The 17933-nt window shown below is 44.6% G+C and overlaps 1 protein-coding gene across 1 annotated transcript; it reads left to right on the top strand.

The window, feature by feature from the left end:
- Positions 1-11022: 11022 nt before the first annotated feature.
- Positions 11023-17295, top strand: LOC311315770 (uncharacterized protein; the record flags this gene model as incomplete). Its single annotated transcript, XM_084446470.1, has 6 exons — positions 11023-11241; positions 12211-12339; positions 13041-13234; positions 13422-13569; positions 14497-14701; positions 17228-17295. 6 exons carry the CDS (start codon positions 11023-11025, stop codon positions 17293-17295), a joined length of 963 nt encoding a protein of 320 aa, XP_084302596.1.
- Positions 17296-17933: the final 638 nt, after the last annotated feature.

The following is a 17933-nucleotide window of genomic DNA, read 5'->3' as shown; positions in this document are numbered from 1 at the left end:
GGAACATGTCAAATAGAATACAACAAACATGCGGAAAATGTATTCAATCACTTCTTCTTACGGCCAGTGTCGATGCAACTATTACTGCCCTCCACAGAATGTTGCTACATACTTCACGTCCGGATGTAAACAAGCCGGATTGCCAGATTGGTGCTGCAGCCCCAACGAGTGCTCCAAATCCCCCCAATGCGATAAAAACCCGCCCAAATATTATATATTTATTTAGTATAATATATATCTATATATCATAATACATGTTAAGAAAAATGCCTTTCAGCTCAAATTCCGAAAATAAAACTGCAACACAAGCCTACCCCAGCGGGGTCCGTGTACGTTTTAACCGTTTGTTTTCGGTCAAAATCCAAATAGGGAAAAAAGCGGAATTGGGTGGTGTTTTTGCATTATTCATTTTAAGCCAAAATCGAATAAACAGAAATACCGACTCGTTTCCCATTTTTCCAATGGTCATGACCATTGAAAATCGAGTGGAACAAAGTAGGAAAAACGGGCGGTTGGTATTTCCATTTCTCAATTCTCCCTTTCAAACGAAAGAATGATCTGTGACTGAACGCAAAGAACCGAAAGTAAGATGAACCCTTCGACATAAAAGTCTCATGCGTGCGCACTTCACTGTCAGGAGAACCAGGCACTTTGCGAAGGAATTGGTTGCCTGTAGCTTCAGATTAAAAGTTAGTTAGCTAGTTAGTGTGATATAAAAAGATAGGCTACTACTATTTTAATTGAGTGGCATTCATTCATGCTGTTAATTAATTGATACTGTAGGTTACCCCAGAACATCTACAAAGTCACCAGCAGAGGTCGCCTTTACAGACCGTGAAGGCATTGGTATGATATGGTTTATAATAATTATAATAATAACCATATTCCTCTCTCATTAAATGTGGTAATACAAGCTAGTAAAATAAATGATGATCAAAGGGCTCAGAGCATTATCTTTTTTTATTGCAAGTCACATTTATCTCCCATTGAACATTTGAATGTTTAAATCGAGTGTCTTGCAGACAAACGTGGGCCACATTGCAAATCTCTGTAGCATATTAGGCCTAGTGAAATAGCTGCCATGTGTCTTTCAGCTTGGTTCAGTTTCCTCCTCGCTGCCCTGTGCGTTGAGGCCCTCCAGACTGGCCCGCTGTGGGCCTGACCAGTTCACGGTGAGGGGCCTGTGCCTGGATTACCCGTCTCATTAGCTTCAGTGTTGATAACCTTCAACTGCGCCCTCTATCCCATGTCTGATGTCTTGGGGGTGGGTGTTCTCTGCCGAGTCAGTGGCCCTAGCTGAGGTACATACTACCCACGTAAACAGACACATACAGGGTTACCGTCACATGCAGACTAGGCTATTCGTACTGCATGCAACTACGCATTAAGAAGAATTCTTTATTTGTCGTGTGGCATTTGACACACACACAACTCGACACAGGTGCAGTGGGCACACACATGCATTAGGGTCGCTGATGAAATGCTTCTCTTGCTCTTCACCCATCCTATCGTCCTTCCCCCTAAGGGCAGCCGGGAGCAGACAGTAGGCAGCATGCACGGGCCACGCCCAGGGACCAAGTGCTCCTGTCCGTCTTCATCAGGGAGAACGACGCGGTGTTGTTTCTGTGGGCTCACTCCAGCTCACAGCCAGAATACTGCCCTCCCAGAGTACCTTTATGTAAATTGTAACAGCATGTGTGCACTACTAATCCCGGTTTTGTATTTTACCATACATTTGACATTGTAACAAATGTTTTCCACTCCCTGTGCGCATAAAGGTTCCTCATACAAATATAAACAAACGGAAAATGTATATTAAATTATGAAATGATAAGTCATTGATAATGCCTCATTATACTGCTATGGTCTGTGTCCTCTCTCGCTGCTGTGACAACTTGAAAGCAAAACATGGCTGGTGATATGGATAACAAGTGCTAGAGACACTGAAAACATTTCATTGCAGTGTTTTAAAGCAGATGGTGCACACCAAGATTGCCATGGAGACAGTCACTTAGTCTACTTACAACTAGTCTAAGCTGAGAATCGCACTCAAGAATAATCATTAAAAACATATCCACCAAGCAGAGCAGACAACTTTATTTTCACAGTAATAACAGCAAACCTTAACTTTTAAGTGGGCAAGGGGATACAAAAACACCTGAACCTACACACTCTACCCCTCACCCCCTATATCCTTAAATCCTCTACACCTCACCCCTATATCCTTAAACCCTCTACACCTCACCCCCTATATCCTTAAACCATCTCCACCTCACCCCCTATATCCTTAAACCCTCTACCCCTCACCCCCTATAACCTTAAACCCTCTACACCTCACCCTCTATACTCCTACACCTCACCCTCTATACTCCTACACCTCACCCCCTATAACCTTAAACCCTCTACACCTCACCCCTATACCTACACCTCACCCCCTATACTCCTACACCTCACCCCTATACCTACACCTCACCCCCTATACCCCTACACCTCACCCCTATACCTCTACCCCTCACCCCCTATACTCCTACACCTCACCCCCTATACTCCTACACCTCACCCCTATACTCCTACACCTCACCCCTATACTCCTACACCTCACCCCCTATACTCCTACACCTCACCCCTATACTCCTACACCCCTCACCCCCTATACTCCTACACCTCACCCCTATACCTCTACCCCTCACCCCTATACCTACCCCTCACACCCTATACTCCACACCCCCTATATCCTTAAACCCTCTACCCCTCACCCCCTATATCCTTAAACCCCCTACACCTCACCCCTATACCTACGCCTCACCCCCTATACTCCTACACCCTATACCCCTCACCCTCTATATACCCCTCTTATACCTCACCCCCTATATCCCTACACCATCTACACCACACCCCTCACACCTCACCCCTATACCCCTCACCCCCTACAAACAAACAAACAAAATCCCTAGAGAGAACTAATCAGAAATAATGTTGTGGAGGCCCATCATGACCTCCTCCATCCCGCTCAACACAAAATAATTAGCACCAAAAGTTCGGTCCCGGCATTTGGGGCAGTTTTCCGAGGTCTGGAGCGCCTCTCTGATGCACTGGTCGCATCCCACCAGGCTCCTACAGCAGGGTGCGACAACAATGCCATCCATACGTTCTGCAAGGAAATATATAAATGATCAGAAAAACTGCTTTCGGTCATAATTTTCATGTCAATTTCAAGCTGCAGTTTGCATCTCTGTGCTTTTGCTGTACCTGCTATACAGTGGGGCAAAAAAGTATTTAGTCAGCCACCAATTGTGCAAGTTCACCCACTTAAAAAGATGAGAGAGGCCTTGTTATTTTCATCATAGGTATACCTCAACTATGAGAGACAAAATGAGAAGAAAAAAAAATCCAGAAAATCACATTGTCTGATTTTTAAAGAATTTATTGGCAAATTATGGTGGACAATAAGTATTTGGTCAATAACAAAAGTTAATCTCAATACTTTGTTATATACCCTTTGTTGGCAATGACAGGGGTCAAACGTTTTCTGTAAGTCTTCACAAGGTTTTCAAACACTGTTGCTGGTATGTTGGCCCATTCCTCCATGCAGATCTCCTCTAGAGCAGTGATGTTTTGGGGCTGTCGCTGGGCAACACAGACTTTCAACTCCCTCCAAAGATTTTCTATGGGGTTGAGATCTGGAGACTGGCTAGGCCACTCCAGGACCTTGAAATGCTTCTTACGAAGCCACTCCTTCGTTGCCCGGGCGGTGTGTTTGGGATCATTGTCATGCTGAAAGACCCAGCCGCGTTTCATCTTCAATGCCCTTGCTGATGGAAGGAGGTTTTCACTCAAAATCTCACGATACATGGCCCCATTCATTCTTTCCTTTACACGGATCAGTCGTCCTGGTCCCTTTGCAGAAAAACAGCCCCAAAGCATGATGTTTCCACCCCCATGCTTCACAGTAGGTATGGTGTTCTTTGGATGCAACTCAGCATTCTTTCTCCTCCAAACACGACGAGTTGAGTTTTTACCAAAAAGTTCTATTTTGGTTTCATCTGACCATATGACATTCTCCCAATCCTCTTCTGGATCATCCAAATGCTCTCTAGCAAACCTCATACGGGCCTGGACATGTACTGGCTTAAGCAGGGGGACACGTCTGGCACTGCAGGATTTGAGTCCCTGGCGGCGTAGTGTGTTACTGATGGTAGCCTTTGTTACTTTGGTCCCAGCTCTCTGCAGGTCATTCACTAGGTCCCCCCGTGTGGTTCTGGGATTTTTGCTCACCGTTCTTGCGATCATTTTGACCCCACGGGGTGAGATCTTGCGTGGAGCCCCAGATCGAGGGAGATTATCAGTGGTCTTGTATGTCTTCCGTTTTCTAATAATTGCTCCCACAGTTGATTTCTTCACACCAAGCTGCTTACCTATTGCAGATTCAGTCTTCCCAGCCTGGTGCAGGTCTACAATTTTGTTTCTGGTGTCCTTTGACAGCTCTTTGGTCTTGGCCATAGTGGAGTTTGGAGTGTGACTGTTTGAGGCTGTTGACAGGTGTCTTTTATACTGATAACGAGTTCAAACAGGTGCCATTAATACAGGTAACGAGTGGAGGACAGAGGAGCCTCTTAAAGAAGAAGTTACAGGTCTGTGAGAGCCAGAAATCTTGCTTGTTTGTAGGTGACCAAATACTTATTGTCCACCATAATTTGCAAATAAATTCTTTAAAAATCCGACAATGTGATTTTCTGGATTTATTTTTCTAATTTTGTCTCTCATAGTTGAGGTATACCTATGATGAAAATTACAGGCCTCTCTCATCTTTTTAAGTGGGAGAACTTGCACAATTGGTGGCTGACTAAATACTTTTTTGCCCCACTACATCCCAGAACAGAGCTCAATAAGCTCAATACATGGTTTATAAAAAGTTTCACTCAAACCCACTGAACTTGCAGAAGGAAATCACACATTAGGCTCACCCAATAATAGCAATAGCTTCTTTGTCCCTAAATCTATAGAGCTTACTTCACATGGTATTTGCTCATAATTGTTCTGTGTTTGGATAAACCAGCCTTACAAACAGTGGCGGCTTGCGATTTTTTCCAGGGGTGAGTAGATTAACATGTAGGTTACAAACCTCTGCAAATGAGACACTGGAATGTGGCCTTGACCGCCCTGGCTTGGGCCTCGGTCAAGGTCACAGTCCTTCTTCGGTTCCCCTCAGCAACCGCAGCCATCTCCCGCATTGTTTGGGAAATTGCTGGCAGCTCCTGCGCTGCCAGCACCAGCTCCTCCACCCTGTCCAAGACCTCAGTGTCATCTTGGATTCGACTAGGCGAACAAGCAAAACGCACAAGAAAACAATAATTTGATCTACTGTATATTTCCAATTCTGCTTGACCTTATGATCAATGTAACACTCTACCAATACATTACCCCCTAGACCTCTTCCTCTTCCTCCTCTGCAGCTCCAGATAGTCCTCTTCCCTAATGGCAATAAATTTGCGGGCACTTTGCTTCCAGTAGAGCACCCCTAGAGAAACAACAACAACAAATATATATATGGACAGTGAAGTGTTCTTTTTACAAAGTTACTTACCTCTACAAGCATCTATACCTAATAGAAACCTCAATAAGAAGGATAATGGTTTGAGAATTGATCGATCTCTTAGAACCTTCGGCCCGATTTCGTAGACACAGATTAAGTATAGTACAGTACTGACCAAATTGAATTTTAAATGGAGATTCTCAATCTCCATTCAAACCTTACTCCCAACCCCTTTTCCTCTGATTTGTAAACAAGTGGCAGGCACGACCGGCTGAAACAAACAAAGCTTCTGAGCTACCAAGCATTCAGCCTAGCCACTGTAATTGACCAAATAATTTTGGAACTGATTTTCTAAATACTCTTTAGACTATCGTACCTGATGTCACAGCCCCCATGAGTACACGGTTCCCCTGCACATCGAGGATGAAGAAGTTGTCTTCGCTATGGAGGTCAGCCTTTACTTTTGCCACTATACTTGCAACGGTCGCCTCCCTCTCTGTGAAGCTGATGACCATTGTGTCATCAGTAATCAGCTGTCCTCCCTCTACCGTTCCTAGAGCGATGTTCCTTGAAACAGAGAGAGACAGGGGAGGGGGAGGGAGAGAGTTCCAGAGTTCTTTTAGTTTTTATATTGAAAATGACATCAACTTAATTTAGACAACAAACTAAATGCCAGTGCATTTGGATTCATATCACAAACAAGTATAATTTAAGTTCTTAAATCATGAATACTCAAAAGCTTTTGTACAAGGCGTGCACTGCAATGGACCATAAAGGTCTATTTCATCTGGTATTTGGGTGAACCATTTTTTCCAATGTTCTTTGGTTCCATACTTGGTGTACGTCTTCTCCACTGGGCCTGGAGCTGGTGGGCGGCTTGCAGCACTGCTAGCAGAAGCAGAGGGCTGGCTTGCAAAGGAGAAGCCCCTCCCTGTCCCCTGGTGGGGATGAGGTTGAGGTGTTTTCTGTGAGGCAGTGGCAGCATCTGCCTCCTCGCCAAACACCTCATAATTGGGTCCTATGGTCCCGTGGACGTCAATATACCCGCCGTCCTCGCTGGGCATGATGACATCATGGTCCACCGTCTGAAGGTGGATTGTTTCTGGCCTAAACTGAAAATACAAGGATGACGACATTATTAGGGATGGGACCGATCCGATCCAGTATCGGGTGCCGATACTAACGTAATCCACGAATCGGAAATTTCCGATGCACCTGCGGAAAATTTCTGATCCACGTGCCGTGTGTGTGCTTTCACGTTGTCTGCTGGAATGACTCCACAAGTGATTCCTGCCGGCTCATGTTGTGTGAATCCCCATGCACCTTTTCACCTGTAGCACCGCACTCTACAAGTTTGCGAAAACAAACCTTAACGGAAAAAAAAATATTAAAATAGTTTGCAAAGAACGTTCGCGAGTGAAAGTAAAAGTGAGTCTCGAGTTGCAAGCGCTGCTCAAATTGGTTACACTAGACGGTGGCGGAGGATTTCCAAAAGCAAAAGCACCTATTTGGCAATATTTCGGATTTAAACCCAAGGCTACAGGTAATAGGGACCCTGATAACATTATTAATGAGGCAATCTGTAAACTAGAGCCATTTCTCCCTCTCCTTACTCTTGTCACGTCATAAATATAATATGAGGAATTACTGCATACTTGTCTGATGTCTGAAGAGATCTTCTCAACTTGTTACACTCTGTTGAGATCTTCAAATAAATTAGAATAAACCCAATTGCTAGATTATGCTCTTAGTAACTTGTTTTGGAAAGGAGATGCACTTGTGAGTTATGGCAACTAGTGGCACTGACTCTTCCTATGTTAACATGCAATTATTGTAAGTCGCTTTGGATAAAAGCGTCAGCTAAATTACTGTATGTAGCCTAATATAATTCAAAGACTTGGAACCAGGTAAGAATTACACCCATTTCACCAGACCTTTAAAAATGTGCAGCATCACCCATCATGGACAATCAACCTCTTTTTTCATCAAACGAAAAAAATATAGGCTAGGCCTACTAAGTTGAGTAAAATATAGGCTATAGGCTAATTATGAATAAAGATTAGGCTTTGTCTTTACATTTTACTTAAAGGATTGGACAAGCATGAACAGGTTTAACTGACAGAAACGTAATAGGCAATTTAGGCTAATAACCATGTCTACAGAGAGTGATGATACAAATCCACAAATTATCCGCATTTAAGTCGGTGGTCGCATCTGCAGCACCGTCCTTTCTCCACGTGTCTGAACTAGCCTACTCCATCATGGCGGTTTGTGGTTTGATGTGCGTGGAGATAGGCCTACAATTCGGCTAGCAAATATTTGTGTTTCTGTAAGACGCATATAAACAGTCATTGTTAAACATCTAGGCCTATATATAACTTACCTAATATGCCTATTCCTTACATTTGCACCAACTAAATATTCTAGACGAACGAGACACTATAACCATGCACTGTAGGCCTGCAGTCAAAGGGCGTGAGAGCTCGGTGGGAAGCTACTATAGGCCTACCACTAGTCTACTGGGCCTAAACGGGTTGTTGCTAATTGTCTATTAGCCTACATTTTCTATAATCACCAACCTTAAATATTCTTGCCAAGTTTGCGACAGTAAGGTCTTCCTCCCTGACCTTAAGAATCCTCTCGCCGCGCTTCAGTCCTACTCTCATTATGGCACAAGGTTAGATAGATAGATAGATTCACTTCACTTTAGGTTAAGACAGCACTTGCAATAGCGAACATGTGAGAAAGGTATGACGGGCAATGGCGTATATAGGCTTTAAGGCTAATGAGCGCGCAAAAGGGTGACATTATTGGCCCTTTTGTAAATTCAAATTTAAGAATACTCTGCGTAGATTTTCTAAAAATAAATAGGCTACAATAACATCATACATTCAAACTAAATAAAATACAAATACAGAATACAAAGACATTACACATTAAACACAAAACATTCAAATTGATAAACCTGATAGTGATACAACTGTTAGGCTATAGGCCCTACTGTATGAGTGCATCTGAAAGGAGGTTGGTGGTTAGTCTTACCTGTGTGAAGTTGAGCATATCAAACCAGTAGAGGCTGTCTGCAAACTCACAATCCTCTGGTTTTAGATAGGATGGGGGTCTATCTATCTATCTATCTATCTATCTATCTATCTATCTATCTATCTATCTATCTATCTATCTATCTATCTATCTATCTATCTATCTATCTATCTATCTATCTATCTATCTATCTATCTATCTATCGTCCGTAGCATTTGTAGTACACTAGACTTAGACTTAGACTGAAATTTAGACTGAGACAGAATGTTTCAGGCGCTTCTTCGTGCCAGCGGCCATCAGACTCTATAACAGTGCCTGTTTTTTTTTTCCTGTGTTCCCGAGTGTTAGAGATGGGTGCATGCATGTAGGTATGGTTGTATGTATGTATGCAGGTACGTACGTATTTATGTGTGCGTGTGTGTGTGTGTATGTATGTATGTATGTAGCCTAAATTAGACTATAAATGTGTAAACTTAGCAACGTAGCAACATTTCACTGCAACTGTAGGCTACAATGTTACTTTAGCATGTGACAAATCAAGTAATCTTGAATCTTAAATCCCTTTTGGTCAAGTCATGAGCTGGCCAACTGGCACCAGTGTCTACAGTGATATTCAACATGTCTCTAGCCCAGTCTGTTATCCCCACGTGCTTCATGGAGTCCATTATTATGCCCGTACCTAATATTGCCCAGTAGCGCTCACCTCTGTGGTGATGAAGTGTTTTGAGATGTTGGTCAAGACCTACATCTTCGCCCAATTGCCCAGCACACTAGACCCTCTAGTTTGCCAGAAAACGCCATGGCCCACATCCTCCACACTGCCCCCCTATCCCACCTGGACAAAGGGAGGGGGATTTATGTGAGATTGCTGTTTATTGACTGCTTTTAACACCACAAGCAAACAGTAAGCTCTATACAGGACAAATATATAACAGGCCAAACACTCACCTGCTACATTGAGCCGATCGGACGGCGCAGTCAACCGCTCAGACCCCAGGGGGGGGTCTCGAACATTTGGAAAGTTAAGTGCCTTTTAACTTCTCACATTTAAATGTTATTATTGTATAGGCCTATGCATTTATTAATTTATGTATTTTAATTATCAGTTGTGGGGCAGGACCAAAGGGGATAGATAGGCTATGCTGGGGGATTGTGTAGCATGACCCAGGTCACCGTATAGCGTAGCCTATTTATTAGTGTAGTGGGATTACCTGGTCCTGTGTTGGCTAACGATTGCGGTGAAATTGAGGTGGTGTGTGTCAGGCCCTGCGTTGGCCCATTGTGTGTGCCTGGCTCTAATGAGCGTGCGCCCTGCGTTGGCCCATTGTGTGTGCCGTGGCTCTAAGGAGCGTGCGCCCTGCGTTGGCCCATTGTGTGTGCCGTGGCTCTAAGGAGCGTGCTTTTTTTTTTGTACACTGGTTTAAGCTCACGGTGCTCGGGAAAACTGCCCTGTCTACAAGCTAGCCATATGACCTACTATTCCTGTCCTGACCTGCTGATGGCCCGTAACAAATAAAGAGGCTTATTTTTCTAAACAGTCGTTGATGTGTGTTCTCTGGATTCAGACAGAGCCCGTTCCGGGCTGGTTTATTATGACCGAAAGCGGTTGTTCTGATCATTTATACATTTCCTTGCAGGACGTATGAATGGCATTGTTGTCGCAGCCTGCTGTAGGAGCCTGGTGGGATGCGGCCAGTGCAGGGCTGGACTGGCCATGTGGCGTACCGGGCAAATGCCCGGTGGGCCGGACCTACTTGTGGGCCGATCTAAAAAAAAAAAAGAGCTAACGAACGGCCCATAGAGCAGGGACAGCGGCCCATTGGTCCATTTTCTATACTGACACTGGGCTGGCCCAATCATATGCAGGCCCCACCCCTCCCTCTGTTAGTTTCAGGTGTCATTTGCGTGGGCCGTTAGAGAGCCAACTGGCCTGGCCCGCAGTGAATGGCCTGTCCCCCCTGTCCCCCCCCTCAACAAATCGAAACTGAAGGTGTTCCATCTCACCGCGTCGGCTCGGCTAGTGGCCTGACTGGGGCTACATTTCCCGGTAGGAAATATTCACCCAGTCCAGCCCTGGGCCAGTGCATCAGAGAGGCGCTCCAGACCTCGGAAACCTGCCCCAAATGCCGGGATGAAACTTTTGGGGCATGGTATTTTTGTTGAGTGGGATGGGGGACGTTTTTTTAACTGCCCTCAATAGGCTACGTTGTTTCTGATTAGTGATGTTTGTTGATTAGTTATAGGCTATGCTTGTTATGATGTATGCGTTTGTTTTTTGGTTCAGGTAGGCTATCCTCTTTCCCCCCAAAAAAGTTCCCTTTTTAGTTTTGCCAGCTACACAATTGAGCCATTTCGGCTTTCGTAGGTAGCCTACTGCGGTGAGCGCTGGATTTTTATTGCGCAAACCCATGGCGCCAACTGGAAACGCACTGAGTTAAATTAGCAAAATGGACTCCAGCCTGTTGCCCTACTTGGCGGTCATAGATAATATGATAAAAAGTGGCTGTAGTGATGAAAACATAAAAAACTACTTGGTATTGGAATGTGGGCTACAAAGAGGAGCATCTATTACGAACATTCGCCGTTTTTGTAAAGATCATGGGATTGAAAGATTGCGAGTGACGGACCACCAACTTGAAGCCGCAGTCTTCGATGCAGTCCAAGAGGTAGGCTAGGCTGAAACGTTTTGTTGCCCCAGTAAGCCCCAGTAAACCCCTAGATTAGCCACCCTTTGTATAAAGGAACTGAGCTGTAGGGGCCAGTTTACAAATGAGACAACGTTTTTTTAGTGCCCCTGGTTGGATGGCGACAGATAACTTTTTATTTGATGCAATTATTCCAAGTAGCCAAGCTGTGCTAATAACCAGCACTCCCTCTCGTGTTGTTGTATATTTTTTAGACCTGTTTTAGACCCCCTTTTCACCACATTCTACTGGACCGCGGCATTGTTCTGCGTCCTAATGTTTGAAAATAATAGGCCTATCTTCATGGGAAAGTAGGCCTACATTAGCCTGAGGGGCGCCACACCGAGACGCGTCGCTAGAAACGCACCGCCAGCATAACCATGGTTTTCCTCTGGTGCGGCGCGCCTAGCGCACACTCCTCTCTTCTTTCGCCAGGCGCGTTTTTCTAGCGGTTTTTAGATGCGCGTTAAAAGTTGAAATTCTCAACTCAAGACGCGCGTTGCACTGCTCACTGATCCAGGCAGCCAATCAAACCATTGCCTCTACGACTGTTAATATGTCACTTTATTAAGTTTAAGTTTCAAGTAACCATGTAGGCTACATTACCATTTTGTGATCAGTTTAACCAAATAACACGAGTGTTATAGTGTTTGGGGAACCTAGTAGGCCTAGTGATGGCGAAATGAGGCTTTCTGAAACACTGAGGCTTCTAGGCACATTGTATAGCAAATAGATTCATTACTCGAGAACTCGTATAATGCTTTGTACACTACTTACACCTTCTGGCACAAATATTTTAGAGCAGCCAACATCGCGTCGCACCGAAAGTCTGGCAACGTCGCACCTGCTGGACATTTGGACCGCACAGTATGATATTGGAAACTTGGATGTCTGTCTGTTTTATTTCAGAATTTAAATGACTAATAATTACCATTTTATCTTTACCTTAAGACTGGTCCTACGTATGGGAGGAAGATGATGACTGGGTATCTTGCAGCCGCGGGAACCTGTGCATCAGAGGGTCGTGTGGGACACGTGTTGCGCAACATTCATCAGCCTTATCATGAGGCACGGTGTCAGGTAGGTTTTATCAAATGTAGCCTAATTATTCTTTTTCCACAGTTTGAGAGGTCCTTGGAGCAGAGGAACAAAAAAATGCCTGATACATCATGAATCAGCCGATTTAATCGGGGAAAATCAACATAAATCACCCGATTAGCCGGACAGGAGGTTGACATATCTCGATTCATAGCGTGATATGCAGGGTATTAGGACGCAGGATATTGTGCATGCTGGCTCAATGGAATGGCTGTGACACACTAAATAGAATGGTACATAATTAATTTGATCAATTACACCTGTTTACCCTGCTTTGATTTTAACATTAGAAGTAGTGGCTGTTTCAGTTGTTGCAGCAGTAGAATAAATGGTAGCAGCAGCAGTAGTGGTGAGTACCATCACCATCAATCGTAGCCGTTTTAGGGAGGCCTAATAGTACTAGTAATAATCGTAGTAGTGTTTTGTTTAGCAGTAATGGTTTCAATCAGTAGGGTATCATGCTGACTAGTGTTATGTGGTTGCTCGGCTGTAACAGGTGGTTGCACTTGCTGGAGAGTTTCTTCTATGTAGTTGCTACAGGTGGTTATGCCTAGGCACCTAAGCAGCACCCCCACTTCATTAAAGTGAGGTGGGTGTGCTTTATATCTACCTGTGCTGTTTTCTCAACTTTGAGTATGGTTTACTATGTAATAAGGTCTTGATGTTCTTTTTGTGTCTTTAAGGGAGCCAGGAACCTGAATCCAGTTCCATATACTGCTGCCTATGTGGGTCACAAAATACATATGGACCAAAATGAAAAACTGGCGATGTTTGGTGTAACTCATGTGCTGGCGATCGATGGCTTCTCCAGCAAAATTGTTGGACGATCTACCATGCCTGTGAAAAACAACCTCACCATATACAGTGATGTTTACAGGTAATGAACAAGTAATCGTTCACCTTTGTCCCTACCCAAAATACCCAAAATACTCATCTCAATAACTACCACCTTGTGGATATCAAAGACCCCACTATAATTTGTCTATAGAGGAACAGGTCTACGGATACCCTCACCCTCCATACTGCTGTCTCCAGCTTGTCAATGTTATTCTGTTTTCTTGCAGAAGTGCGGTACTGGAGCATGGCATGTGGGACCAGGTCAGAGTCGATCATGGGAAAGAGTTCTATCTAACACTTTTTATGCAGGAGAAGTTGGCCAACCACCGCCACAACACGGAGAGACCACCATATCTGCAAACACCATCAACAAGGGTGATTCTCCAACTTGAGATATATATATATATTTATATATATATATATATATATAGTGAAGCTAAGTTAATCAACATGTAATTCATGCTTTGAGAATGAGATCATTCTAAAATGTGTGTAAGCCCTACAATGTTAGGCTGGTTGGCAATGGGCCCAAGGAGGTGACTGAGACAGCGTATGCAAGAAGCCCGTGGGCGCGTTTGAGATCAGGGTAGGGGAAATGCGGAAGTGCGTGGTGTGTTTAGTGGAATGGTTGTGGGATGTGTATCTAAGCTATGTGTGTGCGGAATGTAGGCCATGTCACTATTGTGAGTGCAGGAAATGTTAGGTGGGAGTGTTGAGAGTGCGTGTATCTGCAACAGTCCAGGTCCGAGAGAGAATAGTCCACTGGGAGGTGAGGGTCGAGACCGGGAAGGAAATCGGAACAGACGAGAGGAGGCGAGGAGACACAGGAGGTAGCCAGGAAGCTTGAGGGACACAGGGAGGAACGGTGGGAGCGTAGGAAACGAACGATGAGGACCTTCAGGGGAGACGAGAATAAGACAGGGAAAAAACGACTGGGAAAAAACACAGCTAGAGTACTGAAACAAACCAAGGCTGGATATGTGCGTACCGAGGGCAAAGCTACATTCTGGCACCGAGCTGCAGGTCTGGCTGGGTTAAGTAAGGCGCCGGCTCATCAGCGCCAGGTGTGCTGATAGCAGATTGTTCACCGGTGCGCCGCTGCCAGTGCCGCGGTCTCGGTTTGCGTGCTGAGGTGGAGGTCAGGGGAGTGCGAACCAGGCTGACTCACAACATACAGTCCTAGTAGTACACTGACTACCTACGTTAAATGCAATTATTAGAAGACACTTTGGATGAAAGCGTCTGCTAAATGACTAATGCAATGTAAAGAATCTGAAAAACATCTTTATTTTACATTGACAGAATCACAGAATTGAACGAATTTGGCCGGAGATGAACAACAGGGTTAACTACCCACTGAAAACAGCGTTGGTCCATCTGGTCGATCAGGAGGCACTGGATATGGAGGACAGCCTGACCAAATTCTGCGTGTCATCCTTGACTTGCCAGTTGGCACAGCTTGGGGTTGACCGTGTGGTTGAAGCATGGAATGCACACAGGATTCCAGGTTTGTGTTGGGGTTTGTCTCTCAAGCAAAGGTGTAATAAAGTCGAGTCTGATTGCATACACTTTGAGTAAAAGTCTAAAGTCATCAAATTTGTCAAGTCATGATGTGTTGAGTGCACCCCCTTTTAAAAAATCTATTTTTCCCCTTTTTTTACATATTGGTGGTTTTGTTGAGTGTTTCTGAAACATGTTTAATGTATCCTTTTTTGTTCAACTTATTTTAGGGAGGGGGATCCCCAGTTCCTTGGCCAGAGAGGGATGCCCAAATCGAGTGTCCTCAGACCTTTTGCCAGATGCATCAGTGGCTGCAGACTGGTATGAGCAAGAGGGGGGATCGCTGACACGTGCTTCACACTTTGGCACCAACCCTTTTCAGAGTGCCCAGGACCAGGAAGCTGCAGAGAGAGAATTTGCTCTGCGGTGCCCAGATGTGAGCATACTGTTGAACAATGCTGTAAATAATCAGCCAGAACATTTTAAATATGAGCTTAGTGGCCTGATTGACATCACAAGAAGACATTCTCAGCGTTGACAGCCTTGTTTTTTTATTTGATGTATTATTTTATTTGTACATTTTTGGGGTAAGCTGGAAGGCTTTATGGGGGCACAGAGTTGTAGATGCCACAATTATTTTTTCCATGCACATCCCTAGCACACACACTCACTTTTTTTTTATATTTTAGGTGAGGTGTAGAGGGTTTAAGGTTATAGGGGGTGATGTGTAGAGTGTTTAAGGTTATAGGGGGTGAGGGGTAGAGGATTTAAAGTTATAGGGGGTGATGTGTAGGGGGTTTAAGGTTATAGGGGGTGAGGGGTAGAGGGTTTAAGGATATAGGGGGTGAGTTGTAGAGGGTTTAAGGTTATAGGGGGTGACGTGTAGAGGGTTTAAGGTTATAGGGGTAGAGGGTTTAAGGATATAGGGGGTGAGGTGTAGAGGGTTTAAGGTTATAGGGGGTGAGGTGTAGAGGGTTTAAGGTTATAGGGGGTGAGGGGTAGAGGGTTTAAGGATATAGGGGGTGAGGGGTAGAGGGTTTAAGGTTATAGGGGGTGAGGGGTAGAGGGTTTAAGGATGTAGGGAGTGAGGGGTAGAGGGTTTAAGGATATAGGAGGTGAGGGGTAGAGGTTGTAGGAGTATACAGGGTGAGGGGTAGAGGGTTTAAGGATATAGGGGGTGAGGTGTAGGAGTATAGGGGGTGAGGGGTAGAGGGTTTAAGGATATAGGGGGTGAGGTGTAGGAGTATACAGGGTGAGGGGTAGAGGGTTTAAGGATATAGGGGGTGAGGTGGAGATGGTTTAAGGATATAGGGGGTGAGGGGTAGGAGTATAGGGGGTGAGGTGTAGAGGGTTTAAGGATATAGGGGGTGAGGTGGAGATGGTTTAAGGATATAGGGGGTGAGGTGTAGAGGGTTTAAGGATATAGGGGTGAGGTGTAGAGGATTTAAGGATATAGGGGGTGAGGGGTAGAGTGTGTAGGTTCAGGTGTTTTTGTATCCCCTTGCCCACTTAAAAGTTTTAAGGTTTGCTGTTATCACTGAAAATAAAGTTGTCTGCTCTGCTTGGTGGATATGTTTTTAATGATTATTCTTGAGTGCGATTCTCAGCTTAGACTAGTTTTGAATAAGGGACTGTCTCCATGGCAATCTTGGTGTGCATCTGCTTTAAAACAATGCAATGAAATGTTTTCAGTGTCTCTAGCACTTGTTATCCATATCACCAGCCATGTTTTGCTTTCAAGTTGGAAAAAAAGTGTAAACTCACGGTCAGTCAACGCTGCACTTGGGGAAACTAGGGTTGTCACAGCAGCGAGAGAGGACACAGACCATAGCAGTATAATGAGGCATTATCCATGACTTATCATTTCATAATTTAATATACATTTTCCGTTTGTTTACATTTGTATGAGGAACCTTTATGCGCACAGGGAGTGGAAAACATTTGTTACAATGTCAAATGTATGGTAAAATACAAAACCGGGACTAGTAGTGCACACATGCTGTTACAATTTACATAAAGGTACTCTGGGAGGGCAGTATTCTGGCTGTGAGCTGGAGTGAGCCCACAGAAACAACACCGCGTCGTTCTCCCTGATGAAGACGGACAGGAGCACTTGGTCCCTGGGCGTGGCCCGTGCATGCTGCCTACTGTCTGCTCCCGGCTGCCCTTGGGGGGAAGGACGATAGGATGGGTGAAGAGCAAGAGAAGCATTTCATCAGCGACCCTAATGCATGTGTGTGCCCACTGCACCTGTGTCGAGTTGTGTGTGTGTCAAATGCCACACGACAAATAAAGAATTCTTCTTAATGCGTAGTTGCATGCAGTACGAATAGCCTAGTCTGCATGTGACGGTAACCCTGTATGTGTCTGTTTACGTGGGTAGTATGTACCTCAGCTAGGGCCACTGACTCGGCAGAGAACACCCACCCCCAAGACATCAGACATGGGATGGAGGGCGCAGTTGAAGGTTATCAACACTGAAGCTAATGAGACGGGTAATCCAGGCACAGGCCCCTCACCGTGAACTGGTCAGGCCCACAGCGGGCCAGTCTGGAGGGCCTCAACGCACAGGGCAGCGAGGAGGAAACTGAACCAAGCTGAAAGACACATGGCAGCTATTTCACTAGGCCTAATATGCTACAGAGATTTGCAATGTGGCCCACGTTTGTCTGCAAGACACTCGATTTAAACATTCAAATGTTCAATGGGAGATAAATGTGACTTGCAATAAAAAAAGATAATGCTCTGAGCCCTTTGATCATCATTTATTTTACTAGCTTGTATTACCACATTTAATGAGAGAGGAATATGGTTATTATTATAATTATTATAAACCATATCATACCAATGCCTTCACGGTCTGTAAAGGCGACCTCTGCTGGTGACTTTGTAGATGTTCTGGGGTAACCTACAGTATCAATTAATTAACAGCATGAATGAATGCCACTCAATTAAAATAGTAGTAGCCTATCTTTTTATATCACACTAACTAGCTAACTAACTTTTAATCTGAAGCTACAGGCAACCAATTCCTTCGCAAAGTGCCTGGTTCTCCTGACAGTGAAGTGCGCACGCATGAGACTTTTATGTCGAAGGGTTCATCTTACTTTCGGTTCTTTGCGTTCAGTCACAGATCATTCTTTCGTCTGAAAGGGAGAATTGAGAAATGGAAATACCAACCGCCCGTTTTTCCTACTTTGTTCCACTCGATTTTCAATGGTCATGACCATTGGAAAAAT

Source organism: Borostomias antarcticus (genome assembly GCF_949987555.1).
Source record: "Borostomias antarcticus genome assembly, chromosome: 12".
NCBI lineage: Eukaryota > Metazoa > Chordata > Actinopteri > Stomiiformes > Stomiidae > Borostomias > Borostomias antarcticus.
Note: the sequence above shows the minus strand (reverse complement) of the source record. Positions and strands in the feature narration are given on the sequence as shown.